Here is a 26,308-nt window from a genome sequence, read left to right on the forward strand (position 1 = left end):
CAACCAGACATAGCTAAAGCGGCAGCAAAAAGGCGTCTTTATAACCTGAATATATGCAGATTATAGAGGCCAGTTTAAAAAAACGCTGCCTCAAAATGTACACCTTTCCAGCAGAGGAACAGTATAATAGTAATTGAAAACATAACTACATAGTGCTACTACAACATTACACAGGGTCTTTAGTAATAGCCTACACTTTCTAGTGGATAAATTAGTGTAATAAAGTATTCCGTTCAATTGTGACTTCATTGCCATTCTGGTACAGAAAATGTATAGCAGGGATCAGAGGCAATTCTAGGGTCAGGTGAGAATTCAAAGAAATTAACATTTGAAACAAAATCGCCACTACTGTAGTAAAGGGTAAATTGTTATTCATCCTATAGGGGCTTGGGGGCCCCAAGCGGCTGCCTGTGGTGAGGGACCATGTCTGGGAGGGACCATGTCTTACTGAAAAAAAAGTGCGGCGTTTGCACATGCCAATCACCCAAACCCTGACAGCAGGATGGCCATTGGGTGACTTGAGGGAGAGAGGGGAGTAGGGGTGAAAGCAGGACTTCAGTTTTGTGTCAGTTTAACAGTTCCCCCAAACAACACCCAAGGAGCACCCACTGACCTCCTTGTCAAAATGATTTTTCAGCTTTTTTTTCCCTTTGTTGGCTCCATTCTTGTCTTCTTCCCTCACTTGTTTTTCTCCCTGGACTTAGTGAGGACTTTCGACAGAATCACAGCACCACCTGCTGCATAGGCCTACAGCCTACAAAAGCAAGGAAGGTGGCTATATGTGGATGCAAGTCAAACAAACTACTAGACCTTGGAGACAAGAAAGCTTCCGCACACTCACCTTTGCAACGTTTACTTGCGACAATTTGGCCCATTGACCCTCTTCAAGCAACCCAACTGGCCAAACGTGAGAATTTACATCAGAATTTTGGATTTGGCTCATAGCTCAACCAAAGACATTTTATTTTTGGGCTCAGACGTCAGGTGGTGTAATGGCATGTAATACCTATAAATTAATTATTAATTAGTGGTTAATATGCTGCAATGAATATGCTTCTTAGATAGTCTACTTAAAACAAATAAACAAACAAAATCCATACAATAGTGGCACTGGCTGAAATGTTGAAATGCTGAAATGTCACAGAGCCATCTACACTCTCAGTACACCATGGGGAGGAAATTGGCAACCACTGTTGTACACAATCTGGACCAACAGCAATAATAGGCTACTGTTCTGCACTGCTGAGCACATGTGAACAATGACATATCACAGACATTGTTGTTGAGAAACGATTGTTAACTACTGACAAAGCTGAACCACACAAACCATTAAATGAATGTACAGCATGCTATAGCAAGTTGTAGAAATCCCTTCAACTGAAGGTGTGAAAGTTGGAAATGTTTGTGTAGAGTCTAAGCCATATAAAAAACCCACATCATAAACCACCATCATCTTGTGAATGTGCGCAACCCCACTGTACAATGCAGGTGCACCTGCATCATTCAGTTTTTGCTTGCATTGTGCAACACGTCATGTAGCATACAGCAACTGCACAAAACACACAAACGGTTGTTAAAGTAGATCATTTCAAGATGTTTCTGTCAACTGTGAAGTGGTTCCATACATATCAAGTGGTATAGCAGAGAAACTCCACCAGACGGCTGTTCATCTCTATAGCGATAGCTAGCCTATACAAACCACACAAGATGACAAGTTGCCTAGCAACTAAGAAATGAGAGCTACACAGACTGATGAAGTGTAACTACATCACACACGTCAAACACATTTGGAGCATTATTATATCTAACTGTATATTTATCTAACAGCCATGTAATTTGGCTTGTCTGATATGGAATTTCAGTGCCATTTCTGTCTGCCACACATAAATGGAGCAACAACACTAAATTGCCCTGAAATCCAATGTGCAAATCAGTGACGCCTTTAGTGTGGCGATGTGACAGTCCACACACATCAGTCATTACTGTCCATTAGGACAACAAAAACAGCCATTCGAAAGAGTAACATGTGTTCTGGAAAATGAAAAGAAAAAGAAGACTACAGAGCAGGTCTGTTTTTCTAAGTGTGGGAGGACACGTGAGGTAGCAACAAGTTGTTCTAACTCTATAGCTACTCCATGTGTGCTTCAGCCATAATAAATCATACACCAAAGTGCAATGTGGGAAAAAAAATGTTTTACCCTTGACAGTGACAAAATAAATGTGGTGTGAAGTGCAACTGCACACGTACAGTACATCACAGCAGTTTATGACAGTCCTCTAACAGCAGTTATTGCTATCCATTAGGACAGCAAAGTCCACCATCTGAATGAGTGTCATGGTGAGTTATGTGTTCGGGCAAGATTACGAGATCAATATAACTAGGTCTAGTTTTGAAGTGTGACGAGGAGATTTTAGGTGGGAACTAACCGTTCTCTTAAAAGCATTTGCCTGTCATTTTAAAGCAACAACGAAGGGGTAAAGGTTGCACTCTCCTCGGTAGATGCCAAAATAAGTATAAACTGATAAGTAGACCATCACTGCAGTTTTTGACTCACAACAGCTAAATGCTCCCATCTGCCTGCAGCACCTCAAACCAACTGAGTTATGTGTTACACTGCCTCGAAAGATCAGCGTAGTGTGAAAAAAATAATGATCTCTCAGTATCTTGGAACGGAAGATACATTTCCACAGTGAAGAAAGGGGGACTGATAAAGCCCCTCATCTAGCTCGGATGAACATGCTAATGAATCAAATTATGCCAAGCACAAATCACTGGAAAGACTCTAACAAGCTTTGTCTTCTGCCCCCGAAGCACAGTTAGAGTAGGTCCAGAATGCACAGAACACACAGGCGCACACATGCATAAGCATATGCATGCACACACGCACGCACACACAGTCTCACACAAACACACGCATGTGTAATTATAGTAAAAAAAGGGTGATTGTATTATAGGCGCCCACTAACAGCGACCTTCAGTAGCACAGCGTACAGCAGAGCTCCATTAAGCACACCTGTGTATGTACTCACAATGAAGAGAGTGTGGGCGTTCAAAAGTAGAAAACAGTGACCTGCAGTGAGAAACATCGACAGAGGCGGAAAGACGAAGAGGTGACGCTAAGATGGATGACTCCCGGGGTGAACAGGCAAGGCAATGTCACTTTATTAATATAGTGTATGAAGGCCTACGTTCACATACAGAGGTGGACTTTCCATCAGGCAAACCTAGGCAACTGCATAGGGACCCAATCAAATCTGTGGCCCCAACTGTCGCACCATTCGTGGTTAGCACACAACACTTTTGGCTTGATCTCAATTCGTCACTTGTGTAAAGTAATCGATAAATGAGACAAAACACTAAAGTAGCACAAAAAAACTGAATTTGATGTCTATATAATGACTTTTGAGAGCCCCCATTTCGCCTAGAGCCCCAAAATGACTAGATCTGCCCCGGTTCATATACACAGTATATTTTGCAAGGTTAATTCTTAATATTATGCAAGGTTAACACTTAAAGAGTACTCCGGGATCAAATACACACCGTGCTGCTGAATTCACACTGCATTTTTCTTTACAGTGTAGTTAGTTTGTTCAGGATGTAAGTGTGTTTAATAAAGAGAAAAGTATAGAACAATATGTAAAATCACTATAAATAAAGCAAATAGCACATGGATAAAGGTAATGTATGTGCAGGAATAGGAAATAGTGTCTGTGTGGCACGTCACCCCAGGTGGAGCCAATCAGGTGAAATTCGAAGCTAGCTGCCCACGTTGTCCTGCTGACACGAACACAAACACACAAACAAACACACACACACGCACACACACACACACACACACACATACACACACACACACACACACACACACACACACACACACACACACACACACACACACACACACACACACACACACACACACACACACACACACACACACACACACACAATATACACACAATAGAGCTATACAAACAATCTGTTGCTGCCCACCTTATCCCGCTGGCACCTGCCTTTTCCCTCCAGGTATAATTTTACACTCCGCCTCTCTGTCGCCCGCCTGCCACAACAATGGCACAGGTGGGCGCTAATCGCTGGGCACTGGCAGCGCTGTCTGTGTGGCACGCTGCTGGATGATTGATAGCTATTGTTTCCTGTCTGTCACCCAGCTGCAGTAGGTTACACTCTGTAAACCACTCCGCCTCCTCCTCCTGTACCATATAACAGCCCTAGTTTTTCGCTCTCTATTATTCCTTTTCCTGAACATGTCAAAAAACAACAACCCTACAAGCTAGCATTAACACTAACTATTAAATATTCAAACAATAGAAATGTAATAATGTCAACTATTTCAGCCAAATACAACAGTCTCAGTAATAGGAGTAGAGGTACAGATACTTCATTAATCCTGAAGTAGTATACAATTATTAGTTTTTGGTAGGTGGAACAATACAGGGCTATGTAGTCCTTCCTTTGAATCACCATATCATTTTCTCCTTCTGTGGTGCTTTATGTCACCACTAATCAGAAATATGAAGGTAAGTTTGATGCAGAGGGCACTTGGACTTAACACCCTCTGCTGGCTTAATGAGTGTAGTACACCATATGTAGTCAAATTAAAGAACCTTCAAGATTTTTACCATGTGAACTATGTCCTTTCACCATGTGAACTATGTCCTTTCAGATACTTAATGACCGCAGTGAAAAAATAAATTAGCCTCATCTCAATTTCACACAGCATGCATGTAAGAATTGTGATGGAAGACAATTGCTGCAACTGTAGCTCATCCTTTTCTTGATAGACTGTGAGGATTGCTGCTCATTACCGAGCCATGCACTACTTGTGCATCTACTTACCATTAGGTCTAGGGAAACAGAGGCATGGCCTAGACTTCTGTCTAATTATACATCTTTTTAATGGAAATAGCCATCTCTTGCTTGCCAATAGCTAATTAGTCTGAGAAAAACAGGATCTTCGACAGAGGCGAGGACCAAATTACAGCCCATCAATTACATCCCCCCCCCAACATCCCATAATAATCCAATACCCCATCACTATGGCGACCACCACCATCATCGCCCCGCCCTTCCTGTTCAGATTCCAGCTGAGTCACGACTGGTGTAATTATTGGCATTACACATGCAGCCTATTATGTCTCTCGTCAGAGGGCACAGGGGAGACGCGGAAGACTAGGAGATAGATGCAAATGCTCTCAGGAGACAAGTGTGTGTGCTTTCAAAGCTGCACTGTAACTTTCCCTCCAGTGACTAACAAAGCAAAGAAGTGCCAGTCAAGAGAGGCAAGCGCTGCTTCTTAGAATTGTCTGGTGCAGTTCATAGAATGGCTTCTTAGAAGTCTTGTTCATCTTAGAATTATCTTCAGGATTAGTCTTCCAGATACACAAGAGAATACAAAAAGCTGTTGTGTGTCTCTCTTATATCTTGTAAAAGGGTTTTTACAGGAAGCAATTAAGGATTTTTGGCTTTTGACCTCCACTTCCTGAATTTCACCCCTCTGTCCACTGAAGCATAACAAATGTACTGAGTACTTTTATACGGTTTTATTAGCTTCCTGTTTTTTGTCCTTTTTGGAGAGACAACAAAGGTAAAAAAATATATATATTTATTTCAGAGAAACTGTGGTACAAAGTAATATTTTCCCCTCTTTTCTTTGGTGCGACTCCAGTAACCTTTCTATTACAGCAACTACACACAGACAGTAAAAGTTTAAAAAAGCTTGGATTACTTCTTGGACTCTCTATTCACAAAGTATGTAATCTTAATGAGGTTAGGAGTCTATGATGGAGTGTCTTCATCATTTGGAAATTGTGTGTAAAGCACTGAGTTGTGTTCACTGTTAGGCAAAACGAGTATTGTGGAATGGATTGTTGTTGCATTTTGGAAAATTAAATTGCAAACTTAGTGCAAAGCAGCCTTTGCGCTATTAGTTTGGCTAATTTTGCTATAGATTTGTAGCCTAGAAATCTAGACGCCCCTAGCGACCGCAAATTGAATTGGGGTTTGGCTTGCCAGGCTGATAGATTTGAGCATCTGAGTGAAGAATTATGCAGAAATATGTGCTTTAGCGAACAGAAAAAACTTCATCCAGGCAATCATTTTTCTTTTGCGGACAGTTGTGTTTGCTGTGTGGGTGAGCATGTTGCTATCATGAGATGCCAGGGCTTGTAATTCATTAACTATTGTTTCATTGATTGTTAAAATGACACATGATGCTAGAGAGACTGTCAGGACTGTCATCCTACAATCCATCTGATAGGAGGAGATTGTCAGAGACATGACATATTAACTCCTAACTGTAATCTTCAAAGCCTTGTCACATGGTAGGACTGTAATCTTCTTCTGAATACATTCTCGATTTGAAGAGGTGGAAATGTCCACTAGGAATCCTCATTTATGGCACGGACACATGCCCCTCAGCTGTCAGTTGTCATGGGAGCTTACTGAGAGACTCAGAGGAAATGAAATCATTTCACGTGCTAATCATGAAGGGCTAATCATGAAGGACTGACATCTTTCTCTGTCATTCATGCAGGAGCAGGAGGACTATCTCAAAGGATGGGCTGTAGGTTGAACTCAAGGGGACCATGAAGGACTGCTGACAGCTTTGGTCAGGCACTGGACAAAGTCTTCTGAAAGCTCCCCCCCACCACCCCACATCCCTGGGCCCTGGACAATCAACTCCTGCTTTGTCCCTTCCCTGTCGGCTTCCTTCTTGGGGGGGTCCACATTAGAGTGATTCAGGTGGCCTACGTGTAGAGCTTCACAAAGGGCCACAAAGGACAATGATAGTCTTAGGTTGAGGGTCTCGTAAAAAACAACAACTTTCAGATGGCCAATAAAAGCAGCTGAATAATAAATCATGACCGACGTTTCAGGTGTTGATTCTAAACCATTATCCAACATAGTCGAGCATCATGTGTGACACCCACCAACGCAATACATTGCAAACGTCATGGAAAATAGTACCTGTTACTATTATTATGCACCAACTCACCACACAGCACTGTATAGAGTTCACAAGGTGAGTGTGTATAGCACACACACACACACGCACGCGCACGCACACACACACACACACACGGCCGCTGACAGCTTTGGCTAGGCCCAGGACAAGGACCCCCCATCCAATACAATCAATATAATGAGGACGGAATTACATCTGCCCGGGCCCGGAACAACTGACCCCTTTATCCCTCCTTGTCTCCACTTGCCAGCTTCCTTGAACACACACACACACACACACACACACACACACACACACACACACACACACACACACACACACACACACACACACACACACACACACACACACACACACACACACAAACACACAGAGTGAGCTCTTAATGCATGCTTTGTAGCCCAGGGCGCTTGACCAGGGCTAAGTAAATGGGCTAAACCAAGACAGCCGCATGGACAGAAATGGGGAGGCAGTGGTGGACACAAAAGCAGCTCTCTCTCTCTCTCTCTCTCTCTCTCTCTCTCTCTCTCTCTCTCTCTCTCTCTCTCTCAGCTCAGTTGAGATGCTAATGGCGTCTGTGTCGGCCAGCACTGACAGATGAGGAAAAGCTCGCGCCACTTACCGCGCGGCAGGTGGTCCTGGCTCTGTGGGCTATGTGTGTGTGTGTGTGCAAGTGTGTGTGTGTGTGTGTGTGTGTGTGTGTGTGTGTGTGTGTGTGTGTGTGTGTGTGTGTGTGTGCAAGTGTGTGTAGCCTAGAAGGCCCTGCAAGCACTGACAGCTTCACACAGAGAAACATGCAGAGCAGGTGTGCTGGACATCATCACCCACCTCTGTGTGTGTGTGTGTGTGTGTGTGTTTGTGTCTGCGTGCATGTGTGTATACCAGCACACAGTATTATAGCATCTTATGAGTCCTTATGACAGTTTATCATCCGGGTCTGTGCATAGAGGGGTATAAGTACTCATAACTAGTCTTGAATGCTAGTAAAATGCATTGGAGTATGTGTGTGTGTGTGCGTACGTGTGTGCATCTGTGTGTGCATCTGTGTGTTCATGAACCACCACCCTCTCTTAGTGTGACCAAAGCCAGAGTCAACAGCCCACACATCCACCTGCGCACACAACACAATCCCATTTCCCAGAGGGCTTTGGTTTCCACGCCTACGACCATCGCCAGCTCGCCTCTCGTTCCCATGGTTGACGTGGCACTCTGAAAGATTTGTTTTGAATTTATTTATTTGTATTCATTTATGTTTATGTTTTTTTTTTCGTTCCCAGCTTTGCTTTTTTTTGCAAAACCCCACCATGCCGTGTGTGTGTGTGTGTGTGTGTGTGTGTGTGTGTGTGTGTGTGTGTGTGTGTGTGTGTGTGTGTGTGTGTGCGTGTGCGTGCGCGTGCACGTTTGTGTGTGCACTTTTTAGTTTCTCATCTTGTGTAGTTCTTTGCACTGCCATCAGGAATACATCTGGGATTGGAATGGCTTCTGTGTTTGTTTTTTTGTTTTCCTTTTTCGTTTGTTGTGGTCACAGCTACACATGAATCATGCATAAACCAAACCTGCACAAGATGCATACGGCTTCCTGCATTACCATCTGAACCTTTCCACTGCTAAAAGCAATGGCCTCCAACACAACAAGAATACAAATGCTGTTTGCGTGTACTGGTAATATGTAGCATTCTGATATAACAAATTGATACTGCATATTATGTGGTGTACTGTAAAATGCTGTAGGTGTGTAATTCCAAATGCATTGTATTTCTACATCTGCATGCTTCATGGCAGGTACAGTGCATCATGTTTATTAAAGTAGAAGTGACCACTTACTATGGGGTAATACGATTGGGTCAGGGCAGGATTAAAATGGCCTAGGGCCCCTAGGCTAAAGGTTGCTTCCCCCTAGGCTAAAGCCCCTGACAGGAGGGGGGCCCTAGCCTGAAGCCATATGTACTTTGTAACCTGTACGTTAATCTGGCCCTGGATGAGGTAGATAGACTATGCGTAAATAATGTGTGTATTGCCAATCTAGATTGTTTATGTATTGCAATACCATTAAGTGAAGTCAAATGCGTCATCCCAAATTAACTAATACCTGCTACCAGTCATACCAACCAATACCCTGTATCTAAATAACTGTAAGTCGCTTTGGATAAAAGAAAGCGTCAGCTAAGTGTAATGTAATGTCATGAAATAAAAGAGTATCATTCCCTCTCCATCGCCATCTGTAAGAGAAACCCATGGCAGGATTATGTGCCTCAGGGCTTTCTGTTTCTCTTTGTCAGTACATCCCCCCACAGACACCTCAGTCACAGGGGAGACCTCCAGCCGAACCAGGAGGAAAAAAATGAACAAACCTGTACAACAAACAGTCTGGTTCATTCTCTCTTTCTTTCTCTCTCTCTCTCTCTCTCTCTCTCTCTCTCTCTCTCTCTCTCTCTCTCTCTCTCTCTCTCTCTCTCTCTCTCTCTCTCTCTCTCTCTCTCTATGTGGTTATATATTAAATGAACAAGAGATGGAGAGGAATGCATGTGGCATAAAGGCCAAAACAACCAGGCATATTGTACACTTTGTCTTCTGATTACCTTACAAGGCTCTAAGGTACATTTTCTTCACACACAGACACACACGCACGCACGCAGGCATGCACACACACACACATGGATGCACGCACGCAGGCAGGCACAGGCACACTCACACACAAACACACACACACACACACACACACACACACACACACACACACACACACACACACACACTTTCTACTGTATTTCCTGCTTACCTGAGAGGCCTCCCACGTCCATCTTCTTCAGGTTCTTGGCCTCCAGGACGACCACGGTGAGCTTGCCAGCTGTGGGCACGTAGCGCAGGGAGAAGCAGATGTCTCCCAGCTTCTCTTGCTGAAACGCACACACACACAGAGAGGTCACTGGAAGTTAGTTCATGGGGCAGCCGTGGCCTAGTGGTTAGAGAGTTGGTCTTTCAATCTAGGGGTTGCCGGTTCGAATCCCCCCTGACCTCTCCCTACATCTCCATCCATGGCTGAAGTGCCCTTGAGCAAGGCACCTAACCCCACATTGCTCCAGGGACTGTAACCAATACCCTGAAAAATAGTAAATGTAAGTCGCTTTGAATAAATGAAAGTGTCAGCTAAATGTAATGCAATGATGCACTTTATAATTTTTGGTGTAAATCTAGAAGGAGAGACCCTTCATTCTTCAATGCCATAACAACTGTGCATTTGTGTCAATAAATGGCAGTCTACAGCTGTACTTTATGTACTAGTAAGTGGGAAAGCAAAATCTGCCTTACCCTCCCTCTCCCTCTCTCATCCTAATTAAAGGGACACTGTGTGAGATTTTTAGTTGTTTATTGCCAGAATTCATGCTGCCCATTCACTAATGTTACCTTTTTCATGAATACTTACCACCAGCATCAAATTCTAAGTATTCATTATGACTGGAAAAATTGCACTTTTCATACATGAAAAGGGGGATCTTCTCCATGCTCCGCCATTTTGAATTTCCAAAAATAGCCATTTTTAGCTGCAAAAATGACTGTACTTGGACCATACTAGAAAATATTTGTTCAATACTTAGTAAACTTTCATGTAAGATCAAATTTGGCAATAGGCAGCCCAATTTCAATAAGCAGCATAGTTGCAGTACATTTTTTGACCATTTCCTGCACAGTGTCCCTTTAAATAACCATCACCGCTGCTGAAATCACGTTCATTCCATCAAAAATCATGTGAAAATGAATTAGAATACAGCAAATAACCACAACGTCACTGACAGATTAGCTAGGAACTCTGTTGCTCCTGATGTGGTACACACACACAGTGGAGGGCCACACAGGCGGCCACAGTTCGCTTCAGTCCGCCTCACTCACACTAATTTTTAATCGCTTGCTCAGATGGTGACAGGTCTGAGTGAAATTGGCAATTTGTAGGTCCGTTCCGTTCGGCGAGAGCGCGCGAGGGTAAGTCTGGTCCCAGGCAAAAAAAATGATGAGTGAGCAGCAGCGGAGAGTGACACCGCAAGAATGGCAGCAGTGCAACAGTGTTGGGCCGGGCCGGAATAAGATGGCCTGGGGCCCGTAGGCTACAGGTTGCTGTGGGCCACCCCTGGAAGGCAAATTTCGAGGCACATTGACATAGACCAGGGGTGTCAAACTCATTTTGGTCCGGGGGCCGCACACAACCCATGTGGACCTCAAGCGGGCATCTCTATATATGAGGTCTATAATAGAGCTTTATCAAATGCCTGTTACAGTACAAATTCACCATTTATAATAGAAGTGTGAAGTGCACTTTACTACATATATACAGTATAACAGAGGGACCATTGGGTTAATGTCATGCAGGTCTCGATTTTGCCCCGAGGGGCGTAATTGCGCATTTCGGTTATTTCATTGGGAAAAAAACTAAAAAAAACCCTTTTTTTTTTTACATCCGGGCCGGATGGAACCCTCTGGCGGGCCGGATGCGGTCCACTTTTGGTCAATCAGGGCCCCCCTGGCAGGTGGGGGCCAACAGGCTGCAGCCATTTCTAGCCTGTGTGTTAATCCGGCTCTGGTGGTGGGAGAAACTGGGTGGTGGAGGAGGGAGGCATGGGCAGGAGTCTGAGAACCTAGGAGCGTGAAATGACGGAGGGCCACGAAGCACGGAACACTGCCAAGCCTGGGGCAAGGCGAAACGAGTGGCACCACCATGCACGTCAACCTGTCCTGCTCCCACTCAAGCCCAGGTGGCAGTCAGTGACGGCAATGGCAGTAGGACACGGAACAGTGTTGTAATTAACCTTTTTTTGCGGAAACGTAACGGAAACACTCACTGACACACAATGACACTGACGCACAAACAGGCACACACACACACACACACACACACACACACACACACACACACACACACACACACACCTGCACCTCGATCTGACCTGCATAAAAGCATACACATTACGCACATGGGCTTACAGAAAGTCCACGGCAGAGCAGCAACTTGGGTTGCCCAGGCAACCAGTGTTTAAAATGTTGTGCGCCATGACATTTTCCATGAAAATTGAATCTCCTCAGCCACTGCTTTCCAAGTCACACTTTTATTAATAGGCTGGGGCCGGTCACATTGTGATTACATGGCCTTTTGCATGAGGGACAAATTACACCTTCCCCTGATGTTGACCACTTGTGAGTGCTGAAAATGACCCAGTAGGTCGCTCATCAGAAATCTATACCATACACTGACCGCAGTGACATGGCGGAGCAACTTATTTATTTAGGTACACACATTTCGGTTTTAGACCTTCATGAGGTACATTACCTTTTCAATAGTTTCTATGTGACTTTGAAGCACTGAGGAGCTCTAAAAAATGACCATTGGCTTAGGGATGGAAGATATGAAGTGTGATGCATGAAATCAGGCGTGGGACACTAGGGAAACATTTGGCGAACATTTATTTGGCATTTGGTTGGTGGGTAGCATGGTGTCTGCCTAACATCTGGTGTGGGACAGTATTGTCTTCATTGTTGCCAAAAAAATCAGCCAAAGTCGCTATTGGCCTGCTGAAAAGTCGCTAGATGACGTCATGACGTTACTTATGACGTCATAGCGTCACGCACGACACGCTGATCCCTAGAAAACGTGCCCACATGCTGTCGTTCACCGTACAATTGGGCAGTGCTAGCTACTGTTTGGAGATCAGAGCTCATCTGCAGCCCTACTTAACCATGGGAATACAATTATGTTGAAAAACAATATTTTGTCTTTGAAAATGCGAGTTTTAAAAAGTCGCCAGATGCATCAAAAAGTCGTTAAAGTCACTAGATGAGTTTTTTAGTCGCCAGAGACATCAAAAAGTCACTAAATCTATCGACAAAGTCACTAAAATGGCATTTAGCAATTACTTATAGATAGTCATAATAGATTTCAGTAGTGGAGTCATTCCTTGGCTTTTGCCCGGCTGCCTCGCCCCCCTCGCCTCCCAGAACGTAACCTTTTTGTTAACATTTGCCAGAAGAATACCTCTGGCAGGCAGAATTGAAACACAACTGTTTCTGGAATTTCCATCAGTGTGTATAATTGCTAGATGACTATGCTGTGTACACCTTTCACTTGCTTAATTAGCCGACAAACAAGACATTTAAGCAATGTATAATTCAAGTGGATCACAGAAGCACCAAATAACTGATGGGAATTTATTCCTATCAACACTGAAATCGTTCCCAAATTGGCGTAATGCGCTTAACAGCTTTTGTTTGGCTAAAGAAATGGAGCTTAAGAAATGTGTGATCATTGCTTTGCTTTTACCTGTATAAATCTTTCAGACATAGTCAGGCTCACAAAATCAGATGGCATCCTATTGCGGGATATGCACAGTACCAGTCCTACAGTGTATGTGGGTAGGTGTTAAATTGGCTTGTGTAAGGAAAGGAAGCAGGCAACGGTCAATATCTCCCTGGATTGCATTACTATAAATACTGCGCTCTACCAGGGGGAGGTCAGCCCCAGATGGCTCCATTGCTCCGGAGGGCTCTGGCCTAAATTTAAACCTGGGTGGGCGTATTGGTGTGGCACTTTGTCCTTAATGTGCACTGCTCTTGATTCTTCAGTCCTCCTGATCTTGGACTGGACAACTGTATCGCGCGCTATATCGTCACGTGGCCACGAATCACCGATCTATAATTAACACGTTTGTGGTGGCGTCACGATAAAGCCCAGTTTTTTGTGGTTGGGCCACACTTCTCCTTTCCTGGTGAACCAGTAGCCTGTAAGTAACAGGCTACTGGCACACTGCCCTTTCACGCCTCTCCGCAGGCGGGGTTTAGTCAAAAGATGCTTGCACGCGGTTGGAGCAACCTCATATGAATGACATGACACTTCGACCACTCACGTTGAAGCTTTGTGACGTAGGACGTGTCGTCACGTAAGCGCTGCCAGGTCGGGAACCAAAACAGAACAACATCCTTTAGAAAATCAACTTGAGGTATTTTGGATAACACCGCTGAAATTACTGCTTCCATCCCGACGCATGATAACTCCTCGCACGCCGCCATTACTGTTGTGATTCAGGGAGGGGGCGGGCACAGCCGAACTACCGTGGGGGAGGGAGTTGCGTTCGATAAACGTCATACCCACTGAAATCCCTCCCTACGATCCTGATTCGTCGTGCTGCCCCGTTTATTTCGTAAACGGAGGAGGAGAGCGAATCACAGGTGTACCAGAAGGTTTGTGTAGCCCAGCCCCCTGGGCGTCAACACATAGCTTCTGGTTCACCAGGAAACACTTCCGCGGCCAATGCATTTGAATGGGCTGTTTACGATTGATGACCCAATTCAAACAGAAAACTGATTAGGGAAAGATTATTAGTGAAGGGATACATTAGCATGTATGCCCCATCACACTGTGAAGTAAAACAAATAAGTCGAACAGTGTGTTTTCCAATGCAATGTTCGCTTCTCTACACCGTACCTACACTTCGCGTCTTCCTCATCACTGCTCGACTGGATGTATGGGTTATAGTAAGTATGCAGGTGAAGAGGTGGAAAAACTGGATTGAGGAAATACTCATGTGCATGGACAAAATAAATGTGTCCTCCTCACCTCTTCCTTCTCTGACTTTTTTGACATTGTAATGCAGTCTTTTATGTACATATATTAGTAATATATCCTGTATTAAAAGTAATTGGTGTGTCTTTCTCACCTCTTCCTTCTCGGCCTTCTGCAGGTCCCTCCACTCCTCCGTTATGTGGCTGAAGTCAACCTTGTTCATGGGCACCTTCACGTCTCCAATGGCGTCATGCTTGGAGAAGCGGTCAAAGTCGTACACCGTCATTATCAGAGTTTTGCCACCAAGCTCGGTGTAGGGAACCTACACACAGAGAGAGAACGAGAGAATGAGAGAAAAAATGAGGTAAGGGAAAAAATAGAAAGGAATGGGTGTAGAAAGAGGCAGGGAAAGATTTCAAGAGTTAAAAAGATTTACATAATTTATTCACATCCACTGTACCCCTGAGCTGCCAAGCGCAGTTTATCAAACAAATCCTGCTACCTCCACTCACTCAACGGTAGTCCATATGTGTCTATTTTCTTCCATTTGATTATGAAAAACACAGAATCCAATTTTCCCCTGTGTATTTTCCAGGACGCCAGGTTAATGTTTTCAGAGGGTCAGGTGTTTTATGTGCCACGTGAGGGTCAAAACTAGCCGATGATAAGTCATATTACCTTCCAGCACCATTTTGTGTAGTGTCTGTATGATGTTTATAGTGTATAGCATGTCTGTTTATAAGGGATGGATAGGGACCTCCGTGCGCACACGCACACACACACACACACTGTCTCTCCAGAGGGAGGAGTGAGGTGAGTGTGTTGTGACATCTGATTCCTGATTGTCTGCAGCAATTGAGCTGTTTTCCAGACAAAGCTCATTATGCGGCCAGGGACTCGTAGCGACACGGCGGTGACAAACTGCGTGATTGGCCTGCCGGGAGATAAGGCGCTGGCGCACAAGGCGCTTGCGGCGCCACGGTACGGGGGCTGCTATTTTGTCCTTGGCGTTATCGCAATGACACTTCAGCTTCCTCCATTTCAATAAACGAAGCCACTTGTGAAATCTCTCTGAGTGTTGGCGGTGGCATGGCGGGTTGTATAGCAGTGTCGCTGTGGTGCGGTGTGTCTGGTTCTGAATCTGGGCTCTCTTCTCTCTACTGCTGCGGTCTGTTTCTCTCTCTGTTTTTTGGAAGAGGCACTTTAATCAATCAGGCCCTCTGCCACCCTCCTTCACTGAACAACATCCTTTGTATGGGTGTGTGTGTGTGTGTGTGTGTGTGTGTCCTACAAAGTGCACTAACTATGCACACATTGAAACTGAAAAAAGGCCTTCAATGCCTTGGTATGAGGATGGAGAGTTGCTGAAAATGGGCAATATCTATAAAACGGGACACATGGCAATGCGTTAATACAATATTGAATCTTTAATGTCTTCTTCCCTCACCTTGAAGGTGAACTGCTCGTTGAAGGTGGGGTTGAGGGTCTTCCTGTGCACCTTGGTCTCAAACTTCTTCTTCTTGTCGGGCATCAGGTAGACCTTGACGTAGGGGTCGGATGTGCCACCCATGTCCATGGCCGGCAAGTCAGCGGCCTGAATGATGCCCACTACAAGCTGGGGCACCAGAGGAGGGAGGGAGAGAGAGAGAGAGAGAGGGGGAGAGAGAGAGAGAGAGAGAAAGAAGAAAGAGAGAGAAAGAGATGTAGGAAAAGGGGATGATGGAAAGAGTGTGTGAAAGTACAGAGAGAGAAAGAGGGGAGACAGAGGGGTAAGAAGAGAGAAGAGGAACAGAAGAGAGAGAGAGAAAGAAGGGGCGAGATCAGAGTGAATGAAAAGGAAGGAAAGAGAGAGAGAGAGAGAGAGAGAGAGAAGAGGAATGGAGGGTTTGCGTCAGCACTGGCACGACCTTGCGCCAGTCTGCTCCATAATCAGCCATTTAGTCCATCATCACCACCACCACCAAGCTATTCAGTGTGTGTGTGTGTGTGTGTGCACACGGGTATGTGTGTGTGTGTGTTTGTGTGTAAGCGAGTCTGAATGTGAACGGTGCATGTGTGTATGTGTTTGGAGTGTGTGTGTGTGTGCGTCTGTGCCTCTGTGTTTGTGTGTGTGTGAGTGTGTTAGAGTAGTGCCCCTCCATTAGCTGAATAAAGATGCCCTGGTAAATGATTGTGTACAGTGCACCCATTAGGCTAAGGAGCATCTGCCTGGGCAGAGAAAAGCCTTTCTCTCTCCCCCAGAGAATACTAAATAGAACATCATTTTTATTTGTGCCTACTTTTCGAGGCAAAACAATCAAACAGCACAAAACAAAATGGGGTTTGTTGTTTGTACATGTGTATTGTAATAACTGTAATTGTAACCTGCTATTTGGTACAGCTCTTAAAAATACGTATATGGTGAATTCAGGTAAAAAAAAAAAACTTTTTTGCATATAAGCAAATGGCCGAAAGTCTCCCAATTTATCTGAACTTTCCTTACGGTAAAACATCATCAGTGTCATTAATCTTCAAACCTAATACTGGCTCCACTGGAAAGACGAAAAGCAGTATATTGGACAAACCAGCATGTGACTTATCCACACCCCTGCGGGTAGTTCAATTCAAGGGAGGTAATTGGGGTTACTTGGGGTCAAGAGTGAAACAAGTCATCATCTCTTTTCCACCCTTTCCATCCTTGCTGCCTCTGCTTCCTCTCCTCCCTTCACCAGTTCCCATCTTCATCCTATCCCTAATCCCTACACTCTCTCTCTCTCTCTGTGTCCTCTGCACCCCTGCCACTCATGCTTCCTCTTCTTTCCTCCCCCCACTCACCATCACCATCCTCCTCTAGCACCCCACCACACACACATACACACCCTCCAGTCTTCCTGACTTAACATCACCACCCTTCACTCGTCCTTCCTCACCCCCCCTCCTCACCTCTCTCCTCCACTCCGCACTGTAGGCCTGATAATTGATAACCAGGCAGGGAAGCCTGCAAGGCTGATTGACCTGCCACTCAGACCAGGCCCATGGCGGCCTGGCCCTCTCGGTCCTGTCCTGAGCAGCCAGTCAATCAAGCCTCCATCAGCAGCAGCAGCCACAGCTGGCCATCAACAGGAAGGCAGGCAGGCAAGCAGGCGGGGGGTCTGGAACTAAAGAACTAAAGCCAACTCGGCTGTGGAGCGCTCCAGCTGTTGGGACTGAAGAGGGAGAGACTGCGCTGCCTGGCATTGTTGGTGTCTGTGTGTGCGTGTGCGTGTGCGCTCGTGTGTGTGTGTGTGTGTGTGCGTGTGTAGTAGCTTTTCTCTTGCTGTCCAGCACTGGACAACGGGTGAAGGGGAAAAGGAAGAGGAATATTGGGGCAAATAGCAACAACAACAATGCCATGGTTGCCACAGTAACAAGGGGAATTAACATTGGGCAGAGCCTATGGCTACTGTAATACCACGGGCAAGAACATGAGTGCTCTTCAGGGGGTCGTTTCTCGACAGTGCCTTTGCTAACGACTTTAGCCATTTTGTTCGTTCTTAAGACCAACGTTGTAACCAAGGTCTTGAGTTGGTCTTAAGTTGTTCTTAAGTTGTTCTTAAGTTATTCTTAAGTTGGTCTTCCGTCTAAAGACCAACTGAAGACCAACTGAAGACCAACTTAAGACCAACTCAAGAGCAACTTACGACCAACTCAAGACCGACTTAAGACGGTTAGCAAAGGCAAGAATCGAGAAACGGACTCCTGATTGGAAAAGGGAATTGGAAAGGCAACCTTGGTTGTCTGTGCCTTAGCCGCAGCTGTACACTGGGTTGGTGGTGGGAGAGATTTTGGACAATAGGCATAGCTGGCAGACGGTATTGGACCACAAAAGACACAAGACAACACCTATTTCACACCAGACAGCATCCTGACACCGGACTGAGCACATCCAAAATAGAGAGGACAAAAAATACAGCCGCAAGACACCACACAGTCACCACAAAAGCACCAAACGCCACAAAAAACATGGACATTTTCTTTTATTCAAACACAGATAAATGGTGTGGACTGTAGGTAGCAAACAACATTCTCAGATAATTGCTGTAGGCCTACTGCGGTGTCGTGTCCATTATGTTAATCCTTTTATTGGACCTTTTTTCCTTTAGTTTTTACCTTTTTAGAAAAAATACGTATAAGAAACGTTTCTCTTTCATGAGACAAATGGAATAAGGAATAAGACAAACATCCTGAAAGCTTAGTTATATGTGGAGCGGACGGATACCAATAAGGAAAGCTGTGTTTTAGCTGTCACTCTAATACGCAGCTCCATTGGATACAACAGGTACAAAAGCTTCGATTCAGGGTCGTCACGGACAGTAGTTGGATACCGAGGAGAAAAAAGGTTTGGCCTTGGCAGGTCTGGGCACACAGGAGTGTGGCTATTCCCACTGACGTGTTGTCTGGTAGAATTAGCCGCCACGGTCTTAACTCTTGGCTAAATGTCATCTCACCTGCCAAGCGGTGTCAGGGAGAATTTACTATGAGCCTAAGCTAGCCTAGCCTGCATGCATGGCCTCCTCTGTCCTGCTGGCCCTCCTATCCTATCCTGTACAGTCCCATAGACAAATGCATAGCAGAGAGGCCCAGGCACACTAACAGTTGTGGACGTCAGCTGGCTGGGTGTCTCTAACCGTTCGTGTTCAAGGTTGACACAAATGGTGGGGACAAAGGAAAACAAGGTCCGTGAGTCAGTGTTATACAAATGGAAACATGTATGAATGGAAAAGGATTATAAAGGCAAACATTGACTTGACAAGTGCACAGAAGGCTTTCACCTCATGAGAAAGAATTCAGTTCAAGTTGACGAACTGACGGAAACTTGCGCTCAAAATGGTGGATACATGTACGGTAGAGCTTTTCTCCTTTGTGCCACTTTCATTTCATGTCATTTCGTGTATCGAGTCTGGCAGTGCTCCATAGGTACATGCTTACGTACTGGAGTGCAGTCACTCTCTATGAGCTATTGAGGCCAGCTACCTTTCAATCACACATACCTTAGTGCAGCACAAATAAGCGGACTATGACATCCAAAGTCATTTCTTTCAACCTTACTGTACCATTATTGGCTGCCGAGACGGATTAAAAAAAAGAGAAGGTAAGTCTGTAATCATTAAGTCTATGACCTCAGATAGCCGAGAGCCGTGGGTTGGACCATGCCATTGTCGTTATGTTTCGAATTGCTTCTACACTGCCTTGGCAAATGCTATGGCTGATTAAGTGACCACTTTCCGTTAGCTGCCAAAATGGCATCAAAACTGAGCCGTAATGGAACCTAATGACAGAGAACCGTTGTGAGACACATTCAAGGATTTGGCTCAATAGCAGTGTTGTTGGCTTGTCTAGTGTAGTAGATGTGGAGTCAAGGCCAGGGCTTTGTGACTTATCCATCTTAATGGTGGTTCAAGGTGTCCAGTAGTAAGTTGCTATGATTGCACAGGCGGGAGGTCAGGTTGGAGCCAATGACGTCCAAATGACAGACATTAACGTGTATAATTGCCTCATGCAGTTCCACCCAAACTCCACCTTCTAGCCATTCATGAAAATGTATCTAAAAAGGTGGTTAGTACAAACGAGAGAGAGAGAGAGAGAGAGAGAGAGAGAGAGAGAGAGAGAGAGAGAGAGAGAGAGAGAGAGAGAGAGAGAGAGAGAGAGAGAGAGAAAAGGAGGCAGGAAAGTGCAGATTGCCTCTGAACAACAACCCAGGGCTTACATACTTCTGGCCCTCACAGACCTCTGTGCTGCAGAGGGTAGGAGATTGCCGGTTTCTGTGTGAGCGTGTATGTGTTTGTTTGTACGTGTGCGTGTGTGATGGTCAGTGGCCCGCAGAACATTGTCCTGTGCAGCCAGCGCCGCTCAGGCTGAAATCCAACCCGACCTGGTCCAAAGTCAGGCCTTATTCATTGCGGCTTAACTGCTCCGGCTCTGGCTTCTAAGTGACACACACAGGGGGCCCTGGCTAGTGCCGCGCTGGCACATTGCTGTGCATGCTATTGAGCTGAAAGTGGGTCAGTTTAATGGTGCTTTGAAATAGCTCTCAATTTCCCTACCCCTCTCTCTCTCTTTCCTTCTTTTTCTGTAAAAACATCACTTTTATTTTCCTTTCATTCTATTGCTGTGTGAAGACATTGCTTTTCTTCCTTTTCTGTCATTTCTCCTTTTAAGGGTGGAGAGAAGAGATATCCCTTCCTTTATTTCTCTCTAGTGGCTCCCTTTTGTGAGCGTGGAGACATCACCCCGAGCAACATTATTGTTTGCTGCCCATTTGCCTTTGGTGGTCAGTACATTCTCCACTCTGACGCGTCTACTCTTCTCTTTTCTTCCTCTCTCTTGCATTATCTCTCACTTCCTGTGACCGGTCATACTCTGCAACCTCTCTAATCCACAAACTGTTGACAAACATATCTGAAGGAAGGGTGAGTAAGCCGGAAGCATCAGGGTAAAAGGTGGCGGGGAACTTTGTGTGCGCATGTGACAACCATTTCAAATTCTACAATACACTGCCCCCTCTTCTCTAATGCCTCTTTTCCACGGCCGGTTTTCTGGCAGGCCAACAGCTCGACATTGTACGACTCGGCTGCCACTTTTTACTTTTTGAATAAGCACAACTCAGCTCAATCGTAAAGCAAGAAGTGGCGGCCGAGGCGCGCTGTGTCGAGCTGTAGGCCTACCAGAAAACCGGCAGTGGAAAAGAGGCATTTCTCTCCCTCTGAGAGCTATTCACCTATCAACTTGAGTGCCAACCAACTCCAAATGCAGTCATAAGGACACTGAGCCGGTGCAAGGTGATTGTGCGTGTCAGTAATTGTCCTCAAGGTCTCGTTAATAGGTGGGTATCGGCTCGAAAGGAAAGCACTGGGCTGTGAAACAGGACTCATTCTGCTTTGTGTGTGTGTGTGTGTGTGTGTGTGTGTGTGTGTGTGTGTGTGTGTGTGTGTGTGTGTGTGTGCGTGTGCACGCTTGCACATGTGTGTGCAAGTGTGTTTGCCTGTAAGTGTGTGTATGTGTGTTTTCTTCCTCCTCATTAGCAGGAGAGGAGCTCAGGCAGAGGATATAAAAAGGCTGAGATTTTCTCGCAGGGGTCGTGATGTGTCTGATGGGTGTGAGTGGATAATCTTAGCCTGTCAGCTCTGTTTATGGCGGCCTGACTGGGCGAGCAGCTCCGATCGAGAAGCTCCAGTTTGCACAACACACACACACACACACGCACAGACACACACATACACACACACACACACACACACACACACACACACACACACACACACACACACACACACACACACACACACACACACACACACACACACACGCACAGACACATGCACACACACACCTCGATCTGTCAGCGAACATCTGCACACGGGACGTTTATCCGCCACCACCAAAGCATGTCGCTTCAGGAGCGAGAAGAGGAAAAAATTGAAGTGTGGCAAAAAAGAGCCAGAGAGGTTCTTCAACATCTTCAACTCAGTGTTGTAAAATTTTATCGCTATAAATGCAAAGACTTTTAAGCTATGTTGGTAAATGCACTAGTCTACATTATTTGTCTCCTACTGACTGCTGTGTTTTATAGGCCTATCTTTTGTATTTGTATAAATTGTCCATGAAATCCGACTGTGAGACCGTAGAGACCGATTAGATTCGAGTCCTCATACCAATAAACCTCTCTTCATATTGTTTGGGATATTACTTAGCACAGCAAATTATGGTTATAAAGAATATTTGAAAGTAAATGCAGTGAGATTACTGTAAACATTATCCACCGTTGAGAGAATGATGTGTGCTACCTTCATGGACAACACAGAACAACAACACGATGACCAGAAATGAAAAGAACGACATGACACCATACTTACCCTGGAGTTAATAAAATGTAGTAGAAACTCTTTATTTATTTCTTTATTTATTTTTGGAGAAAAAAAAAGATCGAAACGCCACGACACACGACATCTATTATAGGAAGCTTTTTTTTCTACTCCCACCACAGGGCGGAGCCTTACCGTATTCTCTGTGAAATTGTAATCCATGGAGTATTGCAATTTGCCCAGTTTCTCGTCTTCCTTGGGCTCGGCCTCTTTCTCCGTATCCGTCAGCCCTGTCTCTGCATCATCCTCCTCATCCTTCAAAGCCTGAAGGAAACACCCACCAACAGTCAGTGTCTCTCGCTCCGCCATCTTGGGGAGGGCAGCTGGCCACGGTTCGGCCTCGGGCAGGGGGGGCGGGGGCAGAGACTGAATCGTCCCCAGGCAGCCCGTACCTGAAAAGCTGGTTCTCTATTTTTTTTTTTTGCTTTGTTTTTTTGTTATGTTTAGGGGGTAAGGGGATAGCAAGCACTAAAGAACACCATGGCATGCTCAGTGATGCACTAGCCTCGAGACAGAAACACCCCAACCCTCCCTCCCCACATCCAATGCAATCAGTTAATCAATCAATAGATTATTCATCCAGTCAGTCATTCCAGTCAATGCATGGGGGTATATTTTTTTCTAAGGAGGGTTTGAGGAAAGGGTAGATCCCATGATGGAAACAGAGAGTTGACATAGTTGGAAGAGAAAAGAAGACATCTGACATTTGAAAAGTAGAGAGAGGGGGAATAATGGTAGGACATGACAGAAAGGGATAGAAAGAGAGCAATAGAGAGAGCAAGAAGAATAGAGATAGAGAGACCAGTGTAACAGACCGTGAAAGACAAGAGGTAAAGCCAGAGGCAGACAATATGACAGATAAATAGTGTTCCAATGAGAGAAAGAAAGAGAGTGAGAGAGAGATAACAAGAGAGAAAGAGATAGAGACAATTCCCTTAATGCCAGTACAAGGAGATCAGTTGTTGGCATAGGCAAATCATAAGGGAACTGTCAGGATAGAGATTGTGAAAGACAGACAGCTTGACAGACAGACAATTAGAAACTCCCTGACCACCAGGGGTTGAAGGCAAGAGAGCTGGTGGGTGCGTGGGCGGGACAGAAGTAGGGGTAGTGGGTGGGGTGCTAGTGGTGGGGGGGCAGAAATCTTTCAAATCACTAGGTTCAGCATGCGATTTGACGAGCTTCTCAAGTCCATTCACTGTGAAGTTGCTGTTTTTTTTAACACATCTCAAAAAATGTCAAACGTCTCTCATCAGTCGACATGCAAAAGAGGGCATTCATTCTCATCGTGTTGCACATAAGAGAGAAAACAAACTAAGTGCTGTGTGTGTTTTGTCTCATTCGTCGTGGGTTCAGCAACTACTCCCACTCATTCTCATTGGCATGGACATTAACACAATCACTTCCCACCCCCTCCACATTCATGTACAAGTGGCACAGTCAAGTCAAGTCATGACCATCGACTCCCATTGGGACTGCCGAAAAGATGGAAGCTAGAAGCATCATGCCAGCGGAAAAGGGGGCGGGGGTGGGGGGTGGGGGGTTGCTGTGATGTGGATGGGGTCTGACCTATTAGTACTTTGGGTTACTGGTGTGAAAGCGGAAAAGGCCGAACAAAATTGATTTCTTTTCTCAATCACCCGCGGCCCACGCTGTGCCTTGGCTGGGTTCTCAACTGATGACAAGCAACTGGAGAAGGTGTAAACAGTTAATGGTCTCTGCGGTAAACAGAATCACATGGCTGCCAATAACAAAGTTAGGTGGATTGTATCTTGTAAAAAAAGATAGCCAGCTTGGCATGGTCTTTTAAACAATATCTTTAAAGGAGCTTGGTGGCACTGAATGTCTCTGAACATTTTTTTCATTAACTGGAATAGAGAGCAAAGATTGCTTTTAGACAAGATGATTCTTTAGCTACTTATTTTGCTCTATTGAAGTTAACTCTGCTCTGTGACTGATGACTTGTCTAATGAAAGAAATGGCCTTTCGATACTATTTCCCCTTCCAAGGCTGAGATGTGTTATTTTCAGTAATATCTCAGCTTCAGATTTGCCTGTCATCACAATAACCCAGGACAGCATCTTTCATGGATGTCTTAAGACATTATAGTAAAAATATATGTTTTTTCCAGTTCTGCAGCAATCCCATATCCAATGTTTTGGGTGTTGGGTGATTTTCGAAAGGACAAATCAATGTGGTTCAACCTTACAGAAGCGCACCCAGTGCAATTATTCTTTCTTTTCAAGTGTGTGTGTTTTAAACATATATATGTGCATATTGCAGACCTACGCACATATATATTGTAGATATACATGTACTTTATGCATAGTTACATATATTTGGCTCTACAGGAGTAAGCTGTATTGTCAGTCAGGAGGCTCTTTAAGAAAACGTCAAGAGTAGCAGGCTTAAGAAGATCCAACAGCAATTGGGAACCTACCGCCAGTGCCAATCCCGCACAGTCATCAGAGAAAAAACACAGATAAGGAGGACATAGAAGGAAGAAACACAAATTAAAACAACCACACACAGACGAGTCAACACATGATTCTGGGCACACCGGGAGAAATGACTGTTGCGGAGTGCGGAACTCCACATCTATGTACAATAGCATGTGAAATGCACTCTGATTTCCTATTTCACTTTGAGGTTTTTGACCAGTGCTTCAGTGTCATAGTTGAAGCTGCTGTGGGACTGAAGATTGGAGTCTGTCTTGGAGTCTGTACGACCAATTGTGATGCCATAGACAGTTGCTTTTTGAGAGTGTATGGTCAAGAAACACAATTGGGTCTGATATCAGAATTACAGTTACAAATCATATCCAATTGTTAACCACTACATAACATGTATTATTATTGTTATTACTACTATTATTAGACTACTTAATGATTAGAAGGGTGACCTAAATAATGATGAACCATTTCAGTGATTTTAATCTGCTCCCACTTACGGCACATTTCAGGGGTACGCGTGTTGTAGAAAGTGGAATGTCTGTTTAAAAAGTCCAATACTGAGCAGGTAGTTATGGCTTCTTCTAAACACCCCTACGCAAGTGTCATCTTTGCCCTGCTTCTGTCGGAGGTGTGGGAGGTGTTTGGTTTCTTGTAATTTTTCCCTATTTACAGCCCATGAGATGAGAATAACATTCTGCCTCTCTCCAATCAGTGGAGCTAATGCAGAGTGTGATGGTGGCCAGCTCAGAGTACAAAAGAGAGAAGGAGAATTGGCTGCGCTCTGGAAATTAAGCAGACTTTGGTCAATTAGACAGTTTCAAAGTGGGGTGTCTGTCGCACGGCCTATTAATGCAATTAGCGCGCTAACCAGGGTTAACGTCCCCGTGTTGAATATCATATCGAGGGCTCGTATTTAGGGTATTTTGGAGAGTGGGAGAGAGAGAAGGGAGGGATAGAGAGGAGAGAAGAGAGACGTAAAGATAGAGAGAGATAAGTATGAATTAATATGCTTCCTCTGAGTAATTAGCTACCGTCATTTCTCTGGGTTGATACCACGGCATTACATAACACAATATAATCAGAATTGTTAAATGAAAATGGGTCTTTCATTAAGAAAAAGAAAGAAAAAGAAAACACAACCAAATGAAAATAAAGCAAATAAGTGGGAATCCTAATACTTTCTGGAATGATTACAAGGACATTCCCCCCAAATAAGTCCTGCAATAAGAATCACGGGTGAGGTATTACATTCTGCAAGCAATGTGCCCCATCCCACCCTCCCACAATGGAACTCTCATTATGTCAATCAGGTGCATACAACTTATAACACATATATAAACTTACACATAGAAAAGACCAGTACGTAAGTCATGCACTTCCAATTAAAATTCAATATGAATCAGCTGACAAGCCTAAAACCAAATGTGTTACTTATCTGATCATTTC

The 26,308-nt window shown here is 44.7% G+C and overlaps 1 protein-coding gene across 1 annotated transcript in view; it reads right to left on the minus strand.

The window, feature by feature from the left end:
* The window catches only part of syt1a (synaptotagmin Ia), a 175,293-nt gene that overhangs the window by 11,333 nt on the left and 137,652 nt on the right, over positions 1 to 26,308 (minus strand). Inside the window, exons 5-8 of the mRNA XM_063217154.1 lie at positions 22,545 to 22,673; positions 15,977 to 16,144; positions 14,684 to 14,851; positions 9,766 to 9,883 (exon numbers count right to left, since the gene is read on the minus strand). Coding sequence (XP_063073224.1) covers positions 9,766 to 9,883; positions 14,684 to 14,851; positions 15,977 to 16,144; positions 22,545 to 22,673 — 583 coding nt within the window. The remainder of the gene's footprint in view (positions 1 to 9,765; positions 9,884 to 14,683; positions 14,852 to 15,976; positions 16,145 to 22,544; positions 22,674 to 26,308) is intronic.

The sequence above is a fragment of the Engraulis encrasicolus genome, chromosome 15, assembly GCF_034702125.1.
Source record: "Engraulis encrasicolus isolate BLACKSEA-1 chromosome 15, IST_EnEncr_1.0, whole genome shotgun sequence".
Classification (NCBI taxonomy): Eukaryota; Metazoa; Chordata; class Actinopteri; order Clupeiformes; family Engraulidae; genus Engraulis; species Engraulis encrasicolus.